The 20,539-nt window shown below is 36.1% G+C and overlaps 1 protein-coding gene across 19 annotated transcripts in view; it reads left to right on the top strand.

The window, feature by feature from the left end:
* Window positions 1–18,327, top strand: part of nedd4l (NEDD4 like E3 ubiquitin protein ligase) — a 497,553-nt gene extending 479,226 nt beyond the window's left edge. For all 19 annotated transcript variants that reach the window (XM_087990470.1, XM_043678365.2, XM_087990460.1 and 16 more), the window contains one exon: window positions 1,295–18,327. In XM_087990470.1, coding sequence (XP_087846596.1) covers window positions 1,295–1,397 — 103 coding nt within the window. In that variant the 3' untranslated portion in view covers window positions 1,398–18,327. The remainder of the gene's footprint in view (window positions 1–1,294) is intronic.
* The last annotated feature ends 2,212 nt before the right edge of the window (window positions 18,328–20,539 follow it).

Genomic DNA, 20,539 nt, shown 5'->3' with positions numbered 1-20,539 from the left:
TCTGACCATTTCATTAGGTATTTACGTCTTTTTGAAATCTATAACTACCTTTCTCCATGTTAGTAGACTTACAAGTTCTATGTCAGTTGAAAATGCTGTACCCAAAGGTTCACACCATTACTACATATGAAAAATCTCTGGTGGATTGAGTAATAAATATTGAATGCCATTTCACCTTTCCGCCTGAAAAACAGCCATTCATAACATCTCTCATTTCCAGTCACACATCATATCCATGCACTTTATCAACATCTTTTTAAAGTCTTACGTTCAAATATACGATAATATGACGTCTATGTTACTAGACTAGTAATTGCGAGGCCTAGAATATTTTGACTATGGCAACTGATGGTTTTAAATTCAGTTCATTAATTCCAGCTGGAATAAACGGTTAATGGTGACTACATTGCCACAAGAGCCCATACAGCTCATTAATCCCTTTTGAGGGAAGGAAATCTGTCTTCACCTGGTCTGACCTACATGTGACTCCCCGCAGCCACATTCTTAACTCCAACTCTGAAATAGCCTAATGACTTGCTCATTTGAGCCAAACTACTGTCCTAAAGGATAGCCATTTAGGGCATACCTTACCACGCAGGCTGCTTCAGTTCAAGAAGGTGGTACGCTACCACCTTTTCAGGGAATTAGTGATGAGCAATAAATGCTGGTATCGCTAGCAATTCCTGTGCTCTAGAGTGAATTAAAAAATAAACTACTAACCTCATTCAACCTTCTTGTTTTCTCTTCAAGAAAAGTCAATGAAGTTAATATTACTTGGTGGGTGCGAAGGAGTTCTAATGAGGGCATCTTGCATTCTCAAAGGTCATCAGATGTTCCCATTGCTGGATTTATTATTTTACAACTTTTTAAAATAAAATAAAAGTTAGAAAAGAGAGAGGGTTTTTGTATTTGCAGGGTCCCTAACCCCAGAGAAGTATTCATGGCCTTTGAGCTAAATGGCTTAAAAATTACTTAACTGGGCTTTTCTTTAGGTGTATCAGAGGAGAAATGAAAAAAAAAGCTGCTGTAGTAAGTCATTTCCATCCCAAAAAATGAAAATTGTTATTGTCAGAGTCTTCATTTTAATTTGTTTTACAAAATGAAGATTATACTTTTTTTGACTTGTAGCTCACTGGAAAACTACCTGTTCAAGTTGCCTGGTTATTTGCAAGTGATGCAACAGCAAAACTTGCCGTTTTTAAAATCTTTTTGATTAACAAACACACACCCATCACCTTTGTATTGTGTTGTCTAATAGATTTTTAATGACAAACATTTATTCTCCTGTTCACAGCTTTAACCGCCTTGATCTGCCACCTTATGAATCTTTTGAAGATTTACGAGAAAAACTTCTAATGGCAGTGGAAAATGCTGAAGGATTTGAAGGAGTAGATTAATTGACTGCAGTTGTGGTCAACAGAATGCTGCTTATAATTTTTTTAGAGATAGGAACACTTTACCAGTGGTATCAATATAATTGCACAGTGACATTGGTACATGGAACAAATTCTTCTATGTTAATTCCTATTTCAAGTTTCTGGAAGGCTGAAAAATTCAAAACTGACTCTCCAGCCAACAATAATAAAAGAAGGAAAGTGGATAATGTATGGATGAAAAGTGCATTTCAATAGAATTTAACTGTGTATTAAAATTGTTCTTTAAAGAATTCAACATTTTACCAACTTTGTAATGAAAGTGAATCGGAACTATCACTTTCACAGGTATAGTATTATCACTTTGTTTACTCAATGGATTGCAAACTAACCAGTTATATACAGATCCCTCTAATTAACTCAGTTAAAAGGCACAATCTGTTAAGCGATTAAATATTTAATTCACATTTTTCTCTCAAACATACTTATATTGTAGTGTATTGATATTTTCACTGTGAAATGTTTGTGCCTCCTTTACCCATCAATCATGGTCAAAAGCACTTTTTAAATTATTGATGATGTAGATTAATACCATGCTAGAAAATGAAAACAGAGGTAGTGGTATTTTTCTTTAACAGAATTGTTACAAATGAGCATAAATGGGATCTCAAATGCAAATTACAGTAACTGGTGTCAATTTTATTTTTAATGAGCAGTTCCATTTTGCTAAGTAATCTAAACATGGTTATCCATTGAGCATTCAATGAAATAACATTTGCATTATGAAGACTGTCAAAAAAACTTGAGATATCCTGTTAAAATGTTATCTGAATTTTCCTCCCTTTTTGGAGTAAGGTGACTGTTATCTGATATGGTAAAGCAAGTTACAGTAACATGCCTGTGACATATATAGCATGCCTGTTTAAATCCTTAGACTGCCGGTGGGTCCAGGATATGAGTGCAGGCTGAATCTTGAACTTTAATCTTACTCATTGCAAGAGGTAAAATAGTACACGGTGATTAAGCTACATGAATTTCATGAGTCATTTTATTGTATTATTTACTAATTTCAAGATGTAATGCCGACTAATTTAAAATAATTAACACTATAGACAAGCCAAACAAAAATACTTGATTACTCTTTAAATAACCACTAGCCTTTGCTTCTGTTTCTTTAATGACCTAATCTGCCTATTTTGTTTTTATCTTAGACTTTTGTACAGACTTTATTTCTTGATCACCTTTCTCCTTTTTATAATTTACCTAGTGAATTCCACTTTCTTCCTCCCAGCACCCATTCTAAGGTCAGGAGAATTTCTTTTTTCTTTAAATCCATTCAATTAGCTTAAAATTGGTTCTTTTGAGCTGATTTTAACTAAGCAAATAGAAAATGATGGCAATGACCAGATGGATAGCATAGAACAATGCAACAAGTTTGAAGGGGATTCTGATAAATGCGTATCTTCTGTGATAACCTCCTTTCCACTCTGATAATTTATATCTCAAACCTTCACAATGAAAGCTAACCACTACCAATCAAGTTTTGAACAATTAATGTATTTGTTCCATTATCAGTAGCGCTATGCTAATTTTAAAAAATGTGTTCTGTTGTAACACCAAGAAATCTAAGGGCACTTTATACATGGCTGTTAATTATTTTTAAATGTGTACATTTTTAATACAGAGTTCAGTATCCACTGCAATATAAATGTTGTGGACACCAACCTAAATTTCACTTATTGGCACAATAAAACCAATGTAGACCTCAGCTAAACAAATTTTCCTCTTTACCATTTTCACCAACATGCTTTTTTTCTTCCCTTTAAAAGCCTGCCATATGATTTAAAACTCATCTCAAATATGTTGTAGAAAACATGTCTTGAAATCCTTCTTTCCGTATTAAATTCCCAAAAGAATAAACTTTCCTTATTAATGTTGCAAGTTTTGTCATTTTAATTTTATGCATATACATTAATGAGATGAAGATAATTATCTAATTTAGAATGATGATGAAGTACATCAAATCTCCTATTACAGAATGTGTGTTTGAAAAAACATCTGTCTGACTTTATCAAAAGTCTTCGTGCTGATTTTACAGCCATGTTAAAAGATGGGTTGACCTCTAATTGAGTTTTATTCTCTCAGTTTATTTTCACAGGAAAGAATACATTTCTGTCGATCATCTGTTTAATGCCCAGAAAGACGGATGTTCGAAGTGGTTAATGATTTGATAACCACTGTTGAAGCTACTTTGTGATTAGCTGATAAATGCTTATAAAATGGCAAACTGACTATTTTAGCAAATTTATGTACTGTACTGGTTAGAAAATGAATAGTTCCACCTTCAGCAGCAGTATGTGACTCCTTAAGATGCTGCAGCCTTGAAAGTCTAAACTGCAACTGATTTGATGCTTATGACTCCCCAGTGCTTCAGTTTCAAAATCAACAGTAATACTGAAGGTACTCTTCAGAATTAACCACTTAATCAAAGTGCCATTAATGAAATTACTATTTTAAAATATATAATTCAAATTTAACATCCTCAGATAGACCAAAAACGTATTTTCAAATGAGTGCATTTGAAGTATAAGCACTTTTGTAAAATGGAGAAGGTTCTGTGAATAGCAATGGGATAAATGACCATCTGTTAACCTGTTTTAGTAATGTTACTTGAGAATAGATGTTGGCTGAGATATCTCCCACAGGTGAACACTCTCTCTTCTTAGAATTCTGCCAAAGGATAGTTTATAGCCACCAGAGAGGGAAAATAGGTCTTGGTTTAATGTCAGATTCAAAATGTTTCATTACGACACTGGACTGTCAGCAAAGTTCATGTGCTGAAGTCTTTGAGTGGGATTTGAATCTACCACCATTTAAATGACAGGTGTGACACAAGACCGATGTACGACAAGAAAGGCAGACATCTTTTTGTGAAAGCTACTTTTTGTAACTAGATTTTGATACTTTTCATGTGTAGCACCCTGTTGATTATTTGTAATCAATTTGAGGTATCTGGTGTCATTGGTGAGTCCAAAGGCAGTAATGGAATACATACTCTGGGTAGATGATGTTGAAGACTTGCTCAGCACAGAGTGCTAACAAAAGTCTATCAGCTTTGTTAGAACAATAAGAACTTATTTCTGTTTCACATGTCATTTCATTTGTCATCACTAAAGTATGTCTTCACTAATGTAGGGGAACTGATACTGTCAAAAAACTTCAAGATACTAAATATTTGTATTAAGATAAATAACAAGAAATTGTCAATGTACAGGTTGACAGCCAATACAATTCCTTTCTGTAAAAGAAATGCTGGAATAAGCTAAAGGAATTGGATACCACTGTCTTAACTTTAGTTGCGGGAGGCATAATTGTACAGTTACTAAAGAAGGACTAGAAAAGCATTTAAAAACAAAGTATAACTATCAGTACTGATTTAAAAGGCAGACTATTCTATGACAAAGCCATTGAATTATTTTTAAAAATGGTGGAATAGGTCAACGTAGGTAAATCAGTGTCTTGGAGGCACAAGGCTTGGATATTGCTGAAACATTTTGTCTTGTACTCATCTGGACATGTGAAAGAATGTTAAATTTCAAACAATCACAATGATATATACTGGAGAAAAAAGGTGCTGTGTGGTTGGCAAGTCAACTCTTGCGGAGGTGTTGCCATAGGAGTAGCAACAAGAAACTGAAGGAACTCCTCAACCCATCCCAACTAATTCAAAAAGGTGTAAGGCTCAAATATATTCCTTTTATTTGCAGAGGACAAGTACCCATGTGTCACAGTGTGCCAATTTTAGCTTGCATGAATGAGCCATGTTCTAGGTTGGAACTGAATGTCTTTATCTTTAATTGGCTTTTAATGCATTTATTAGCACACTTAGGACTGTTCTGCAAGTGTTTTCCAATTATAAAATTCCATCTAACGCTCAATGTTGTTTTAATTTGGGTTTTCAATTTCAGTTGGTTAAATACAGTGAATATTCATGTCATAGAGATATGCAGCATGGAAACAGACCCTTTGGTCCAACTCATTCATGCCCCTAACCAAATATTCTAAATAAATCTAGTCCCATTTGCCAGCAATTGGCCCCATCCCTCTAAACCTTTCCTAATCCTATACCCATCCCATTGCCTTTTAAATGTTGTAATTGTAATATTCTGAGAGCAATCCCTTTTTTCAAATGTCAGGGCTGCATGGTGGTTCAGTGGTTAGCACTGCTGCCTCTCTGTGCCAGGGACCTGGGTTCAATGGCAGCCTCAAGCGACTGTGTGGAGTTTGAACATTCTCCTCGTGTCTATGTGTGTTTTCTCCAGGTGCTCCAGTTTCTTCCCACAGTACAAAGATGTGCAGGTTAGGTGAATTGCCCATAGTGTTCAGGCTGTGTAGATTAGGTGCATTAGTCAGGGGAAATATAGGGTAATGGATCTGGGTGTGATACTCTTCGAAGGGATGGTGTGGATATATTGGGCCAAAGGGCCTGTTTCCACACTGTCGGAATTCTAATTCTAAATTCTTGTTCAAATTTGTAGGCTTATTAATGACTGTGCTACTAAAGGTATGCTAATGATATGTGCTGAGTCACCATATCACAATAATGTACATCATTTTCTAAAACTGTATTCATTGAATTTATGAACTTTGAAAGTCATGCAGTTTTAATTTTAATGTCATAATGTTTGTCCAAGTAAATCATATAGCCAAAGGATCCCTTCCAAGTCCAGCACTCATTTACATTTTCTTTGGTTTTACAACAACCAATGTTTTGACAGAATAAACCCTAACCTCCTGTCACATGCATATTTCCTAAATGTAGATGATGAGTTCATGGTCTTTAAATCAATAATCATTGGAACATGTATGATGTATAACTCCATCCTGCACTCAGGTACTCATATACTTCCTTTCTTAAATGGAAGTTGGGAATTCTGCTTACAATTTCTCCTTACTGTCTACCAAACATCTACTGTTACTTTATCAATATACATATTGGGACTCTACAAGTTCATGTGCTCTAAGATTAGTCTCATTAGTAATCATGTAAATGGTGCTCTAGCCATTTGCTCACTTTGCAAGCTTGATGCAGAAATAGAACCTATCAGGACAATATCTATTGATCAAATTATGGTTCACTGTAAATAGCATACTCTCACAAGTAAAAGTCACTTTCAAATCTGTAAAACGCGCAGTCTAACTCTTTCCCCTGGAAAGACATAATAACTCAAAATGCTTGAAGAGTGGGTAAAGCAAGCTATTTTGTGCTGCTTCCATGCAGGCTACACAAGTGATACTTTCCAATACCAGAATGCTACTAGCAGTACAAGATGAATATTTTCCTATTCTAAAGTTGAGCAACCTTGTGTATCGATTTCAGTATAGGTACAATGTCCAGTCCACAGGTAGGCCATATGTCCTGACAATTGACTGATTGCACCAAACAGTCTAATCCTTTGATTGTTCAAAATACGCAGAGTACAGCTCATTTTCAATCAGTCCATGCTTGCAAAGTCCAAAATAAAATGTCTGCAGTTAGTTCTGATTCTGTGATAGGACAGCACTTGCTAAACAATTCTAAGTATTAATAACTGTACCACCAACCAATTTAAGATAATCAGTCCAGCACATAACATGGCTGATGTAAACTTGTTAAAATCAACATGCTTTCGTATGCAGGACCAATTCTTTATAAAGAAAAGTAATAGTACAAGCATTGCACATTTTGAATTCCCAGGAGTGTGGGGAGCATTCAATAATACATTTGCTTTCTTGTGGTGACTGCTCATCAAATCAAAAGTTGACTTGTGAACTATTCAGCACCTGTTTCCACTGAAGTGTAAATTGTAATTTTAAAAAATGACATGATTGCATTTGTCCTGATGTGTTTAAGCCAAAAAGCTTCACGTCTCTTTTCAGCAATATTTGAGGGTAAAATAATTGAATTTTGTAAGAACATGCAAGAATGGTACACAATTTTTACACCCTCCTATCTCTATGAGGGCTAAGTAAATCCTCCCTTGTGTCTAAATAGGATAAAGGATTAGAGGGTTCTATTGGTCAATACAAACATCAATATAACAGGTGTTGAAATAATTTAATGCATTTAAAGAGGGAAATAATTTGAAAACAGAAGTTATTTCAAGCTTGTTTATAATACTGGGTTGATCAATTAGCAGCACTCAATTATAAAGAGCGTGTACAGACACTTGCAACAATGAAAAAGATTTGGACAGGTAGACATGTGGATGTTTCCACTGTACCTGAACAAGGGCCAGAAATACAAGATGGGCCTTAATAAATCTAATAGCAAATAAAGGCGCAATGTCTTTACCCAGAGAATAGACAAGACAAATAACTGGATTTAATTATATGTGGTTATATTTAAATAACCATATATAATTTAAATAATCATATATTAATGTAGATGAGCATGAGGGTGAGAGGAATAAACACATATTGATGGGATATATAAAGAAAGATGCATCTAGACTGTCATGGAGCTTAAGTATTGGCGTGAGCCTGTCAGTATTTCTATGCTGTTAAAACTTTGTACTGTTGACCATTCAGAACAATTCTTCTCTTGAGTCACTGACTAGAATATTAACTGTTTTCCCCTTCAAATACTATCTGACCTGGGTATATCCAGCATTTACTCTATTTATTTAAGTATCCCATGATTATGCTCACCAAATTAAATATTTATTTTAGTTTTGCTAATGTTTTCGCATAAATTCAGCTTCTATTTTTCTGAACTACTGCATTTCATACAGTAGATTGTAACCAGGCATTGCCCCGCAGATTTTTCCTGAAATTTTATTGAGCTAAAATTAAAAGATTTCTTTTATTTCAGTATTTTACATTTTCCTCTCCTCATCCAAATGTGTTTTCTCATTTTAAATTTTTGTAATCCATTGTTAATCTTGTAAAATGATTCACCCTGTATCTTACACATTAATTAAGGTGCTTCCTTGGTATCTCAGTTTTTACTCCCAAAAAGTTAAAATATTTGAATGGATTGCAGCATGCTTCTGCATTCAATTTACATAAAGATCCATAAAATTGTTCATGGTGTTGACTATAGCAATTGTGCATTAATCATGATATAGATTATATAGCTGGTGTTAAATTGCTGGTAACTATTGACTTGTAGTAGTGATCAAAGTTATTACCTCATCATTTCACCCAGGGCATTGATGGGAAACTAATTTAGGCTTTACCTGATTGTAATGGTGTAGCTATGAATGAAAGCTTTGTATCTTAGCAAATGTCACAAGATAATTGAAATTGAGTGGGTACTTCCAATCTATTTGCTTATTTGCCAATTATAATGCAACTTAAAATAATATAAAAGACAAATGTGGCAGCGCTTTGGAAATTTGTAAACTTTATTATTAATCTTTATACTGTTGTTACATACCCAGCAGACTAGCTACCTATTTGTGAATCTTAATTTTACAATGACATTTGGCAATCCATGAATTGAGGGTTATAGATGCAAATTGAGCTTTATAGCAGGATGAAAACTTGGTCATATGTTGTCTGATCTTCCATTTCTACTTTATGTAAATAAAGTACAACTTTTCAGTAATTCAGAAAATCTATAATTACACGATTATGTTCTGATGCATGTAGGTTTGCTAGCTGAGCTGGAAGGTTTGTTTTCAGGCGTTTCATCACCATACTAGGTAACATCATCAGTGGGCCTCCAGATGAAGCGCTGGTGGTATGGCCCATTTTCTATTTGTGTGTTTATGTTTCCTTGGGTGATTGATGTCATTTCCTGTTCTTTTTCTCAGGGAATAGTAAATGGAATCCAAGTCAATTTGTTTGTTGATGGAGTTCCGGTTGGAATGTCATCCTTCTAGGAATTCCTGTGCATGTTTCTGTTTGGCCTGTTCTAGTTGAAGTGGTGTCCCTCATCACTATCTGTATGTAAGGATACTAGTGAGAGTGGGTCATGTCTTTTTGTGGGTAGTTCATGTATCCCGGTGGCTAGTTTTCAGCCTGTTTGTCCAATGTAGTGTTTGTTGCAGTCCTTGCAAGGTATTTTGTAAATGACATAGTTTTGCCTGTTGCCTGTATAGGGTCTTTCAAGATCATTATCTGTTGTTTTAGTGTGTTGGTGGATTTGTGAGCTACCATGATGCCAAGACATCTGAGTAGTCTGGCAGTCATTTCCAAGCTGTCTTTGATGTAGGGGAGAGTGGCTAGAGTTTCTGAACATGTTTTGTCTGTTTATTGGGGTTTGTTGCTGAGAAATCGGCGGACTGTGTTCATTGGATTCCCGTTCTTTTTGAATATACTGTATAGGTGATTTTCCTCTGCTCTGCGTAGTTCCTCTGTGCTGCAGTGTGTGTTGGCTCGTTGAAATAATGTTCTAATGCAGAGACTCGAACAAACCGCTCTGCCAACCATCCCAACCCAAACTTTGGGTTCGGTCCATGGATGACACCTTCGTCATGTCTAAACGAAACAAATTAGAGGAAACCTTCAAGACCATTAATAATACCCTTACTGGCATAAAATTCACTAAAGAGAAAAACAATAACAAACTGCCATTCCTAGATGTCACAATAGAGCGAACAGCCAATGGGAAACTTCAAACCAGCATCTACAGGAAAGCAACACATACTGACCAAATACTGAACTATAGAAACAATCGTTCCAACACCCACAAACAAAGCTACATTAGAACATTATTGTGGGATAACACATCCATCCTAGGACAAGCCAAACAGAGACATGCAGGAGAATTCCTAGAAGCATGGCATTCCAACCGGAACTCTATTAACAAACACATTGACTTGGATCCTATTTACCACCCCCTGAGAAAAGAAACAGGAACTGACCTCACCAACCCAAGGCAACCTAAACACTCATATAGACAGTGGACCATGCCACCAGCGTTTCATCCAGAAGCTCACTGATGATGTTACCTAATATGGTGATAAAATGTTTGAAAATGAACCTTCCAACTCAGCGAGCAAACCTACATCTAGGACCTCAACCTGAGCTACAAATCTTCTCTAAACTCGCTATTATGTTGTGATCTTGGAAAATTTAGTCACCAGATGTGCGAGGAAAGTTTTTTAAAGACAGGGTGATAGGTGCCTGGAATGCACTACCAGGGGGGATAATAGAAGCAGATACGATATTAAAGTTTGAGGCATTTGGACAGGAACACAAAGGAAGGGAATAGAGGATGCGGACCATGAGCTGGAAGATGGGAGTAGTTTAGAATGGCATCATGGTCAGCATGGACATTGTGGGTCAAAGGGCCTGTTCCTACGCTGGAATGTTGTATGTTCAATTGCATATACAGATACTACACCTCCTTTAATGCTGTTGTATTTAGTTCAATTCTAAAAAGTATTAAATTGATAAATAACTTGGTGCTTTTGATTTTGAAGATGAAGTAAAGTGGGCAATGTTGAGTCAGTCATCAGTTAAATCCCAGTTGATTCATCTTTCTCTTTCCAGCCAGAACTTTATACTTTGTGGGTGTAAAACAGGCCATATAACTATGGCCACTCATCTGTACTTGTAAAATTATTTTTCATGTTCTAGTGCAATGCTTGGCCACTTCATCTGTCATCAGCAATGAAGCAAGTCTGCTTCCAACACCAGATTCAACATTGATTTCATCAATTCTGAGATCATGACATGGGCTATCACTTTGTTTTGTATTTTTTCTTCTTCTTTCACTCATTTTGTTTTCTTTCTGATTTCTTGATTTTGTATTGAAGGATTCTATTCCAACTATTTGCACTCAACTAAGTGCATCTTTTTGTTTGTTGGAGCCCTGCGATTTGAAAAAAATCCTGCACATTAACTGCAGACAACTGTTTTTTGTTCTGAGCATTTCCAGCATTTTCTGCTTTTACTTCAGGTTTCCAGCAACTGCAGAAATTTAGGTTTGCTCCACTAAAATCTGAAGATTTCAGCCCTGCTAACGATACAGCAGCTCACTGCTACATTCTTAACTAAGGATCCATTGCATAGACGAGACCATCAGTAGTGATGTTAGGTTGATCAGTCAGATTGAACGATTTTCAGAGGTTCCAATGGGGTAACTAAAATCAATAAAAATTGAATCACTTAAAAGACGTTTAATAGAACAAATTGATGAATGGGGCGCACACTTAAAGATAAAGCTGAAGCCAAAGTATTCTGCAAAATACTATTTTAAAATTTGCAAAATCTTAAATAATTATTTATGAGAACTCCATGGATATGAACGGTTATACTTTCAGGTCAATTTCTGCTCATCAACTTCTATTAATGGCATTATTGCTAAAACCTAATCGCTCAATTTACTGAAGAGTAACTTTTTAATGGTGATGTGGGAGTGTTGAACATTTTAATAAATTCTTTGATTTCAATGTTTACTGCCTCTAGGAGGAGCCACAGCCTCTGTTAGAGTCCAGGGTAACAGACTGCAATGTTAGGATTTTCATACTGATCTGCTCATGCTGTGATCCTGATGCTGGAAACAGTTTCAGGGTGAATTATGTTGAATGCTGACAGTTACCATTAACCCATCCCAGCTCCAACCTCACCCCATCTCATTGAGTCATAGAGGTGTACGGCACAAATACAGACCTTCGGTCTAACTTGTCCGTGCCGACCAGACATCATAAATTAATATAGTCTCATTTACCAGCATTTGTCCTCTGACTCTCTAAACCCTTCCTATTCTTATATCTGATTGCTTATCATTTTATACTACTCTATGGTTGGTTGTTCTGCCCATTATTTTTAATCTAAGTTTTCAAATCATTAGGAATGGAAGGAACAATTTACCTTTTTAAGCAGTTTTAGAAGTAAAGTTTTTAGTTTTCATGCTGAGAAGCAAAGTTTTAAAATTGCCTGGAAGTTTCCAAAGGGCTACAAAGTGATTGGTCTCAATTCCCCACAGCTGGATTTGTAGCTTTTAACCTACACTTTAGTACATTTTAGTTTTTGGTTTTCTCTCATTGTTCAACTACTTGATCATTGAATGAGTTCAACTATATCAGAAATTTAAAGTTGGACTGTGGCTTGGTGGATGTTAATTGCAAAGTGAGCTTGGCAGATTCCACCCCCAACCCTACCTTCCCTCTTTAGTTTGCTGATGCTGAGGCTGTTACTGTGCCTGCAGCTATCCTGACTAAAATTTCTTAATTCAGACTAAACCAGGAAATATCCTGATTTCAAAATAACTTAGTTCTGTACCATGTGGTGTACTTTCAAAATTTTCATCCGGATTTTTTAAAACGTTTGTGTCAGAGTATGAATCACTGTTAAAAACTATGTTAGATGGTTGAGGCTATTTGGTTTCCTTTTTCACTATAGCTCCAGGAAGCATTGCAAAGTAGATGTTTGTGATATTGGGAGCTATTTCAGTGATTTTATAAGCACAGTTTAGTTTCCTTGATTATTATAACATTGTCCTGCTTCAGTTTCTAAATGAAGAGTTAAAGAAAAATGGAAAAGGGTATTGCATTCAGTTAAGATGTAATCATTAATGGATTACACAGCACTTTTGCACAGGAATTTGTTACACATGTGGTTAAAGGTTTGTGATACTGATAGTGCTTTGAACAAAAGTGGTGCAATGAGTGGAATGCACACCACTTAAATTTGCTCATGTCCTTTCGCTACTGCTGCATCATAAAGCCATGTAGCATACAGGTAGCAAATTTCTAGTAGCATCACTAATTTGTATCCTTGCAGTGATCTCCTGAATAAATTATATTCACCACAGTCAAATATATCCCTGCTCTCCTGCAGGACATCTCTGCTGGGCGATTGTTGTATAGACACCAAATGTACCTCATCGAAACTACCACGAAAGAGTTTATTGGGAAGCTACCTATCATGGAGAACATCAAATTAATTCCTGTTCTCATTTGAATGAGTATTTTTCATTCCAAGTCTCCAGGACCAGACCAGGAGTAAAGATGTCGACTTATTTATGTGGCGTAGCACCAGTACGTTCAGGTTAATTATATCATGCTTGACATGCTGAGTCATAGAGATATACAGCACAGAAACAGACCCTTTAGTCCAACTCGTTCATGCAGGCCAGATATCCTACATTAATCTAGTCCCACTTGTCAGCATTAGGTCCATTTTCCTCCAAACCCTTCCTATTAATGTACTGAACCAGATCCTTTTATAAATATTGCAATCATTAATTGCGAATCATACTAGACACTTTCTGCTCTTTATTGTTCAGTGCAACACCAAGCAATGCATTTTTCCAATGGTCATTTTGAGAGTTTTTGCCAAATCAACAGTGTAGTCTGAAAGCATTTTGCCATTTTTAAAGTGCTCCTTCTTTATTGAAATGGAACCACGTGTGAAGCAGTTAAAATATTAAATCTAGTTTTCAGTATTACCATAGAAGACTAAGATATAGGAGCAGAATTAGGTAATTTGATCATGGCTGATATTTTTATCAACCCCATTCTCCTAACTTCTCATAACCTTTGATCATTTTGCTAACAAGAACCTATAGTGATGTGGTCTCCACAGGCAATAATTTCCATAAATTAACCACATACTGACTGAAGAAATATCTTCACATCTTAGTTCGAAAGGGTCATCTCTTCACTCTGAGCCTGTGGCCGAGGGATATAGGCTGCTCAATCTATCCAGGTCTCTCCGTATTCTGTAAGTTTCAATCTGATCCCCCCACCTCATCCTTCTAAACTCCATTGAATACAGAACCAGGGACCTCAATCACTCCTCCTATAAGCTGGTCATCTCTGGACTCCATCTTGTAAATCTGTGGACTCCCTGCAAAGCCAGCACATCCTTGCTCAGATGCTGGGCCCAAAACTGCTCCCAACATTCCAAATTCAGCTTGCCCAGAGCTTTATACTGCCTCAGTAGTGTGTCCCTTCTCTTCTAGTCTCCATTTCTTTATGATCAGACATTTTCTAATATTATCTCTACTAAACCAGTTAGTAATTCTTCATTGTCTTTCTCTTTATAATTTAGTTTTCTCTTTCCATTTCCCATCTTCATATTAATCTAAATCAAAGCTATAACTGTTGATGTCTTTTGACTTGCTAATTAACCAGTAGATTTCAGTTCTGCAAGAAGGTGCTCTGTTTAATTTTCATACATCAAGCAATTTAGAAGATCCAAAATGGGAGCAAGTAGCAGCCATTCAGCCTTTTGCCCATGCCCATCCATCCAATAAGATAATTGCTGACCTGATCATGGTTTTAACCACTCTGTCTACCCAGATCCCTTGACTCCCCTCTAGCTCAAAAATCTGTCTTACTCAGTTTGGAATATTTTCACTCTCTGGGAAGAAGTCCAAAATCTAACAGTCTGCGGGAAAGAAAATCCTGAACATCTATGTCTTACACGGGCAACCCCTTATTTTTAAAATGATACTCTAGTTCTACAAGGGGAAAAATCCTCCTTGCCCAATCTTCTCAGAATTTCTGTACACTTCAATAACACTTATTCTTCCAAACTCCAATGGATGCAGGTCTAACCTGCAGACCTTCCCTTTTATCCCAGATATAAGCATAACCAATAGAAACAGGAAAAGACCATTTTTCCCTTCAAGCCTGCTCCGCCATTCAATATGATCATGGTTCATCATCCAACTCTGTACCTGTTCCTACTTGCTGCCCATACTCTTTGATTTCTTTCGCCTTAAGAATTATATCTACATCCTTCTCCCAGAAGAAATTTCTCCTTATCACAGTCCTGAACAGCCTACCCCATATTCTTAAATTGTAACCCCTGGTAATCAGGAACATTCTCCCAATGTTTACCTGTCTAGTCCTGTTAGAATTTTATAGTTTTCTAGGAAATCCCTTTCATTCTTCTTAACTCCAGTGAATATAGTCCTACCCAATTCAAGTCTCTCTTCAAATGTCAGACACATCAGTCTGGTAAACCTTTATTGCACTCCATCTCGAACTAGAAAGACCTCTACAGATAAGGAGACAAAAATTGCTCACAATACTCCAGGTGTGGTCACACTCCAGGCCCTGTACAGTTTTTGTATGCTCTGTATCATGGCATGATAGATTTTCAATCCCCTAAATCTAGTAGTATTCTGTAATCATTCTGTAATCTTGGTTGTGTACTAATTGTCTAAATATACAACATCCCAGTGTGTTAACACCAAATACAGTAGATCCCATCTCCATATAACCTCTGCTATAGTTTATGTTGTTTGTAGCTCTGCAATACAATAACCAATTAGCGCATCATAAAGGCAAAATAGTGCAGATGCTGGTCTTTGGAAACAAAAATAATTGCTAAAAAAAACAACAGATCCATCAGTATTTGTAAAGATCGAAAGAAAATGAATAATATTCCAATATGACTTTTCTGTGAAGGTCCCTTTATCTTCCCCAAATGATAGGTCGACCTGCTTAGTTTCTCCAGCCATACACATTTGAACCAAGGTAAATTATTCTCATTCTAAAAGACTGCTCATGACAACGTACTAGGGAAAAGGCAATTGAGTCACTGTTGACATTTACCCTGATTTTACAGGATCAATAACAGTCAGGCTATCAGCACTAATAATTACAGTTGAGTAGATCTTTCAAGCACTTGATGTGGAGATGCCAGTGTTGGACTGGGGTGGAAAAAGTCAGAAGTCACATGACACCAGGTGATATTAAACAGGTTTATTTGAAATCACAAACTTTTGGAACGCTGCTCCTTTGTCAGGTGAAGTGGAGAAAGGTGCATAGGCACAGAATAGATCGGTGGTAGATAACGGCATGATAATTCCAGATAATTATGAATGTATAAACAGTGTAAGTAGAGACTAGAAAGGCTGAATAACAAGTCTTTGCAGGAAATCAAGAGTGTCAACAAATTAACACAAACGGTGTGAGTGAAGTGTTGACAGCTGAATAATCATTGAAGGGATGACCAATGAGAGATATTTACAAATAATCAAAAGTAATATGGTGTTAGAGATAAACCTACATGTTATTCCAGCCAACTGGTTTGCATCTAGCATAATCTTTTGATTATTTGTAATCATCTCTCTGCCTTAATTAATCAGTTCAGAGGTCATCCCTACCATTGGCAATTCAGCTGTCAACACTTTACTCACACTGTCTGCATTAATGTATAACCTGGTACTGTGTGACTTCTAACTGTATCTTCAGATACACAGTTGTATGCTCAGATCAGGAAAATATAGCCCTTAATGCTCTTCTCCATAAGCATCAGTACACTTTGGCAGTTGATTCAGCATTAAAATACATGAAGGACATAACGTTGTATATCTAAATTAGCTATCCACTCTTCATTACTTCCAAACAAACTCTCTGGCATTGAAAATTTGTTTAAGTATGAAGTTTCATTTCATCAGCCTTTATCATTTTTAAATATTTAAAAGAAAATTGAAAATACTTTTTAAATGTTTTTTCTCTTTCTGTATGATTTTTAGTCTGAATTGAATAGCTAATACTTTGTGGTTTAAATCTTTATGCTTTGTAAGGATTCTTCAAACTGAGACCTCGAGGATCCTAGACTGAGATGACCCCCAACCACTGTAAATTGCCATGCAAAAGCATCCTAAACTTCTGGGAGCTATAAATATCACAAATGCCATTCAATTGCTAGCCATTGTAAAAATCTGGGCCATTGTATATAATTTTCACCTTTATTTTTTCATTTCTATATGTGCACTGTTAAATTAATAACATATTTTGAAAGTAATCATGTAAAATTAATGCACTTAATCATATGAATTTCAGTTTTATATTTAAGAATAATGAAATGTGTTAAATAACAAGTCATTATTCCATGTAAGCAGTACAATAACATTTGGCCACTCTGGAAGTAAAGACATGGGTTGTACTGGAATAAGGGTGTTTCAATGGATACAAAAGTTTAATGGCAACATGTTGGCATGTTATTGTTTCTGAAATTCCTAACTGGGTTCCATTAATGTTTTCTCCCTGAAGAGAATCTATTTGAAACAATGTATTCCCCAATTTCCTTTCACATAGATGTTTTACCAGTTTCAAGTTGCAGCACAGGTGTCATTCCAATAGGACTCTTTCCCATTTTGCCTATCAGTCTCAAATAGTTTCCAGAGACTTTCTCAAAAGATGCACAGGGAATTTACTTTTCTTCAACTTAGCTGAACATTGTTACACAGAGTCAGAATACCATGAATGGTAGATTTAATTGAATCTTACCACCTGTTTGGGGGAAAAATATGAACTGAATTTAACCTGTAATGGATGAAACCTGAATAAAATGGTGCTGGTCACCATATTGTCTCCTTGTTCAATGACTAATTTTAAATTTTTTAGGATTGACAACCTCCACATTTCCAATTTGTTAAATATACTCTGTGTGTTATGTAATAATTTTATGTTTAACTAATGAAACTTCTTGAATCTGTACATCTAGCATTTAAAATGTATCTCTAGGTTTATTATCATAATCAAATCTCAAAAGTTTGAATTAATTACTCACCATTGTCACAGTTGCACTATATCTAGTCTCAAGCTATGTGATGTCTGTATTGCAGACCTTGCCTGCTCCTTCACTGGCTACGATATTTTGGTACTGTGTATAAATTTCTGTGTAATTATAACTGATGTACATTTTAATTAATCCATTAGCTTTCTTTGTTTACTGCATGTTGATTTTTAACGCTGGTTAATTGATATGGTTCATTGCATTTAGCTTGAGAAATGACACTAGCTTTAGCAATGAAAATGACTCAATTTTCATCATTATTCTTAAGGAAAAAACTTAATTTATTCAATTAATCACAAATATCTCGAATGTCGGAATATTTGAATGTTTCCACTTTTCACAATCCATTTGCATAAGATTTCAGTGGCGCTGAATGAAGATTCTCTTGTGCTCTGACCTTCATTCTCTTCAATAGTGTCACAGCTACTGTAATTATTATACACACTTTATATCAGAGAAATAAATACATTTGCATGTATGACAATAGTTTCCTTTTTTCACATTATTAACAGATGACTGTGTTAGACTGCTGATGGAAAAATTGCAACAATCATATTGGACAAAAGGGAGGGGTGTCCTGATTTGACTGCTTTCAAAAATATTCTCAACCCAGATACCTGATTTCACCATTCGTGATGGCACATGGCATATCGTAGATCCATGAACTGTTGGTAATATTTGGAGGTTTGAGATAGAATTCATTTCAAGAGTTGCTTCTGATTAGATTTTGAATTTTGTCTCCTAAACCATAATTTTCATTTTACCATCACCTTTCTGCAAGGACCCCTTCTAGGGACCTGGGTCAAACATTGCCATGACAGATGGTGTATTTTGTTAATTCAGTAAAAATCTGGAATTATGAATCTAATAATAATCGCATGTTGCTGTTTGTCAGGAAAATAACCCATCTGGTTCACTAATGTTCTACAGAAGGAAACTGTCATCCTTACCTGGACTGGCTCCAGACCACAACAATGTAAGGGAAATAGCACTACATCTGTGCTGCAGTTTACTTGTAACAAAAATATTTTGTTTAGACTTGACTTGCTGGCTATCCTGTTTAAAATTCAGCACAGTATAGAATGGATGGAACCTTGCAATGATTTACTCGACTAGTGTCTTTGGGAGGCTCATCAGAAAATAGGTGCATTGCTACAATTGTGATCCTTTAACATTAGAGGTTGTACAGCAATCCAACCAATTGTTTGATAATGTGAGATATTGGAAACTTCAGGCTAAGACATTTATAACTAAGACTAAATCAGTACGTCACTGGAAAGGCACAGCAGGTCAGACAGCCTTTTCAGCTCCACATTTTATCAACTCCGACTTCCAGCATCTGCAGTCATTACTACCTCCTTGACCAAAGGATTTCAGATTTAGTTGTTTGAGGAAGGAGCCAAACCAGCTCATTGCATGTGTGTGAATGTTGTGGGAGATTAGTTATATTAAACAAGCCACTTTTTAAACAAAAATTGAAAAGTAACCATATTGGCTCTGAGAAGAGACCTTTTCAAGTTCCTGATTTGGAACTACATCACTTTTGCTTCATGGGACAAAATTGTGGTATTCCCTTTCAAGGCACTGCAGATCACCCCACAATCCAAGGACTACAGTGGTTGAGGAAGATAGCTCGCCATTACCTTTTCAAGGGCATTTAGGGATGGGCAATAAATGCTGGGCTAGTCCCAATAATGCCCAAATCCCATGAACTAATTAAACAAATTCTAGAGTAATAAGAGTTAACCACAGAGATGATAAATCAATTTTGTTCCAAGATTCCTTACATTCTAGAACAACTTCCAAGAATTACATGCTAGCAAACAAACTTGCTCTTTAAGGAATGAGAAAGAGAAAATTGGGAACTGTTAATCAAACATCAACATTGAGAAGTTTCAAGTCTGTTCCTCAGAATATACTGGGGTTTTTGGTAAACTTTAATTATGTAGAGATTATGTAGTGGGAGGTAATGGTCTAGTGATATTACCATTAGATGAATAATCTGGAGACCTAGATAATGTTCTGAGAACGTGGGTTGAAATCTTGCCTTAACAGGTGGTGGAATTTGAATTCATTAAAAATCTGGAATTAAGAGTCCAATGATGACCATGAATCCAATCTCGATTATCAGCAATTATCAGGATGACACCAAAATTAGAGGGAAAGTGGACAGTGAAGAAGGTCATCTAAGATTACCAAGAGATCTTGATCAATTGGATCAACAGGCTGAGGAGTAGCAAATGGAGTTCAGTTTGGATAAATGTGAGGTGCTGCATTTTGGTAAGGCATATTTCGGTAAAACAAACAAGGGCAAGACTTATACAATTAAAAGTAGGGCCTTATGGAACAGAGATATAGGGGCTCAGATACATAATTCTTTGAAGGTTGTGTCGCGTGTAGACAAGGTGGTGGTGAAGCCATTTCAGATGTTGTCTTCATTGCTCAGACCTTTGAGTATAGGAGTTGAGACGTCATGTTATAGAGTCATAGAGATGTACAGCACAGAAACAAACCCTTTGGTCCACCAAATAGATAGTTTAAATAAATCTAGTCCCATTTGCCAGAATTTGGCCCATATTCCTCTCAACCATCCCTATTGATGTACTCATCCATATGCCTTTTAAATGTTGTAATTGTACCAACCTCCACCACTTCCCCTGACAGCTCATTTCATACACACACCACCATCT

This window comes from Chiloscyllium plagiosum, unplaced genomic scaffold (genome assembly GCF_037043375.1).
Source record: "Chiloscyllium plagiosum isolate Xiang-an unplaced genomic scaffold, Cpla_swu_hap1 HiC_scaffold_1, whole genome shotgun sequence".
Lineage (NCBI taxonomy): Eukaryota > Metazoa > Chordata > Chondrichthyes > Orectolobiformes > Hemiscylliidae > Chiloscyllium > Chiloscyllium plagiosum.
Note: the sequence above shows the minus strand (reverse complement) of the source record. Positions and strands in the feature narration are given on the sequence as shown.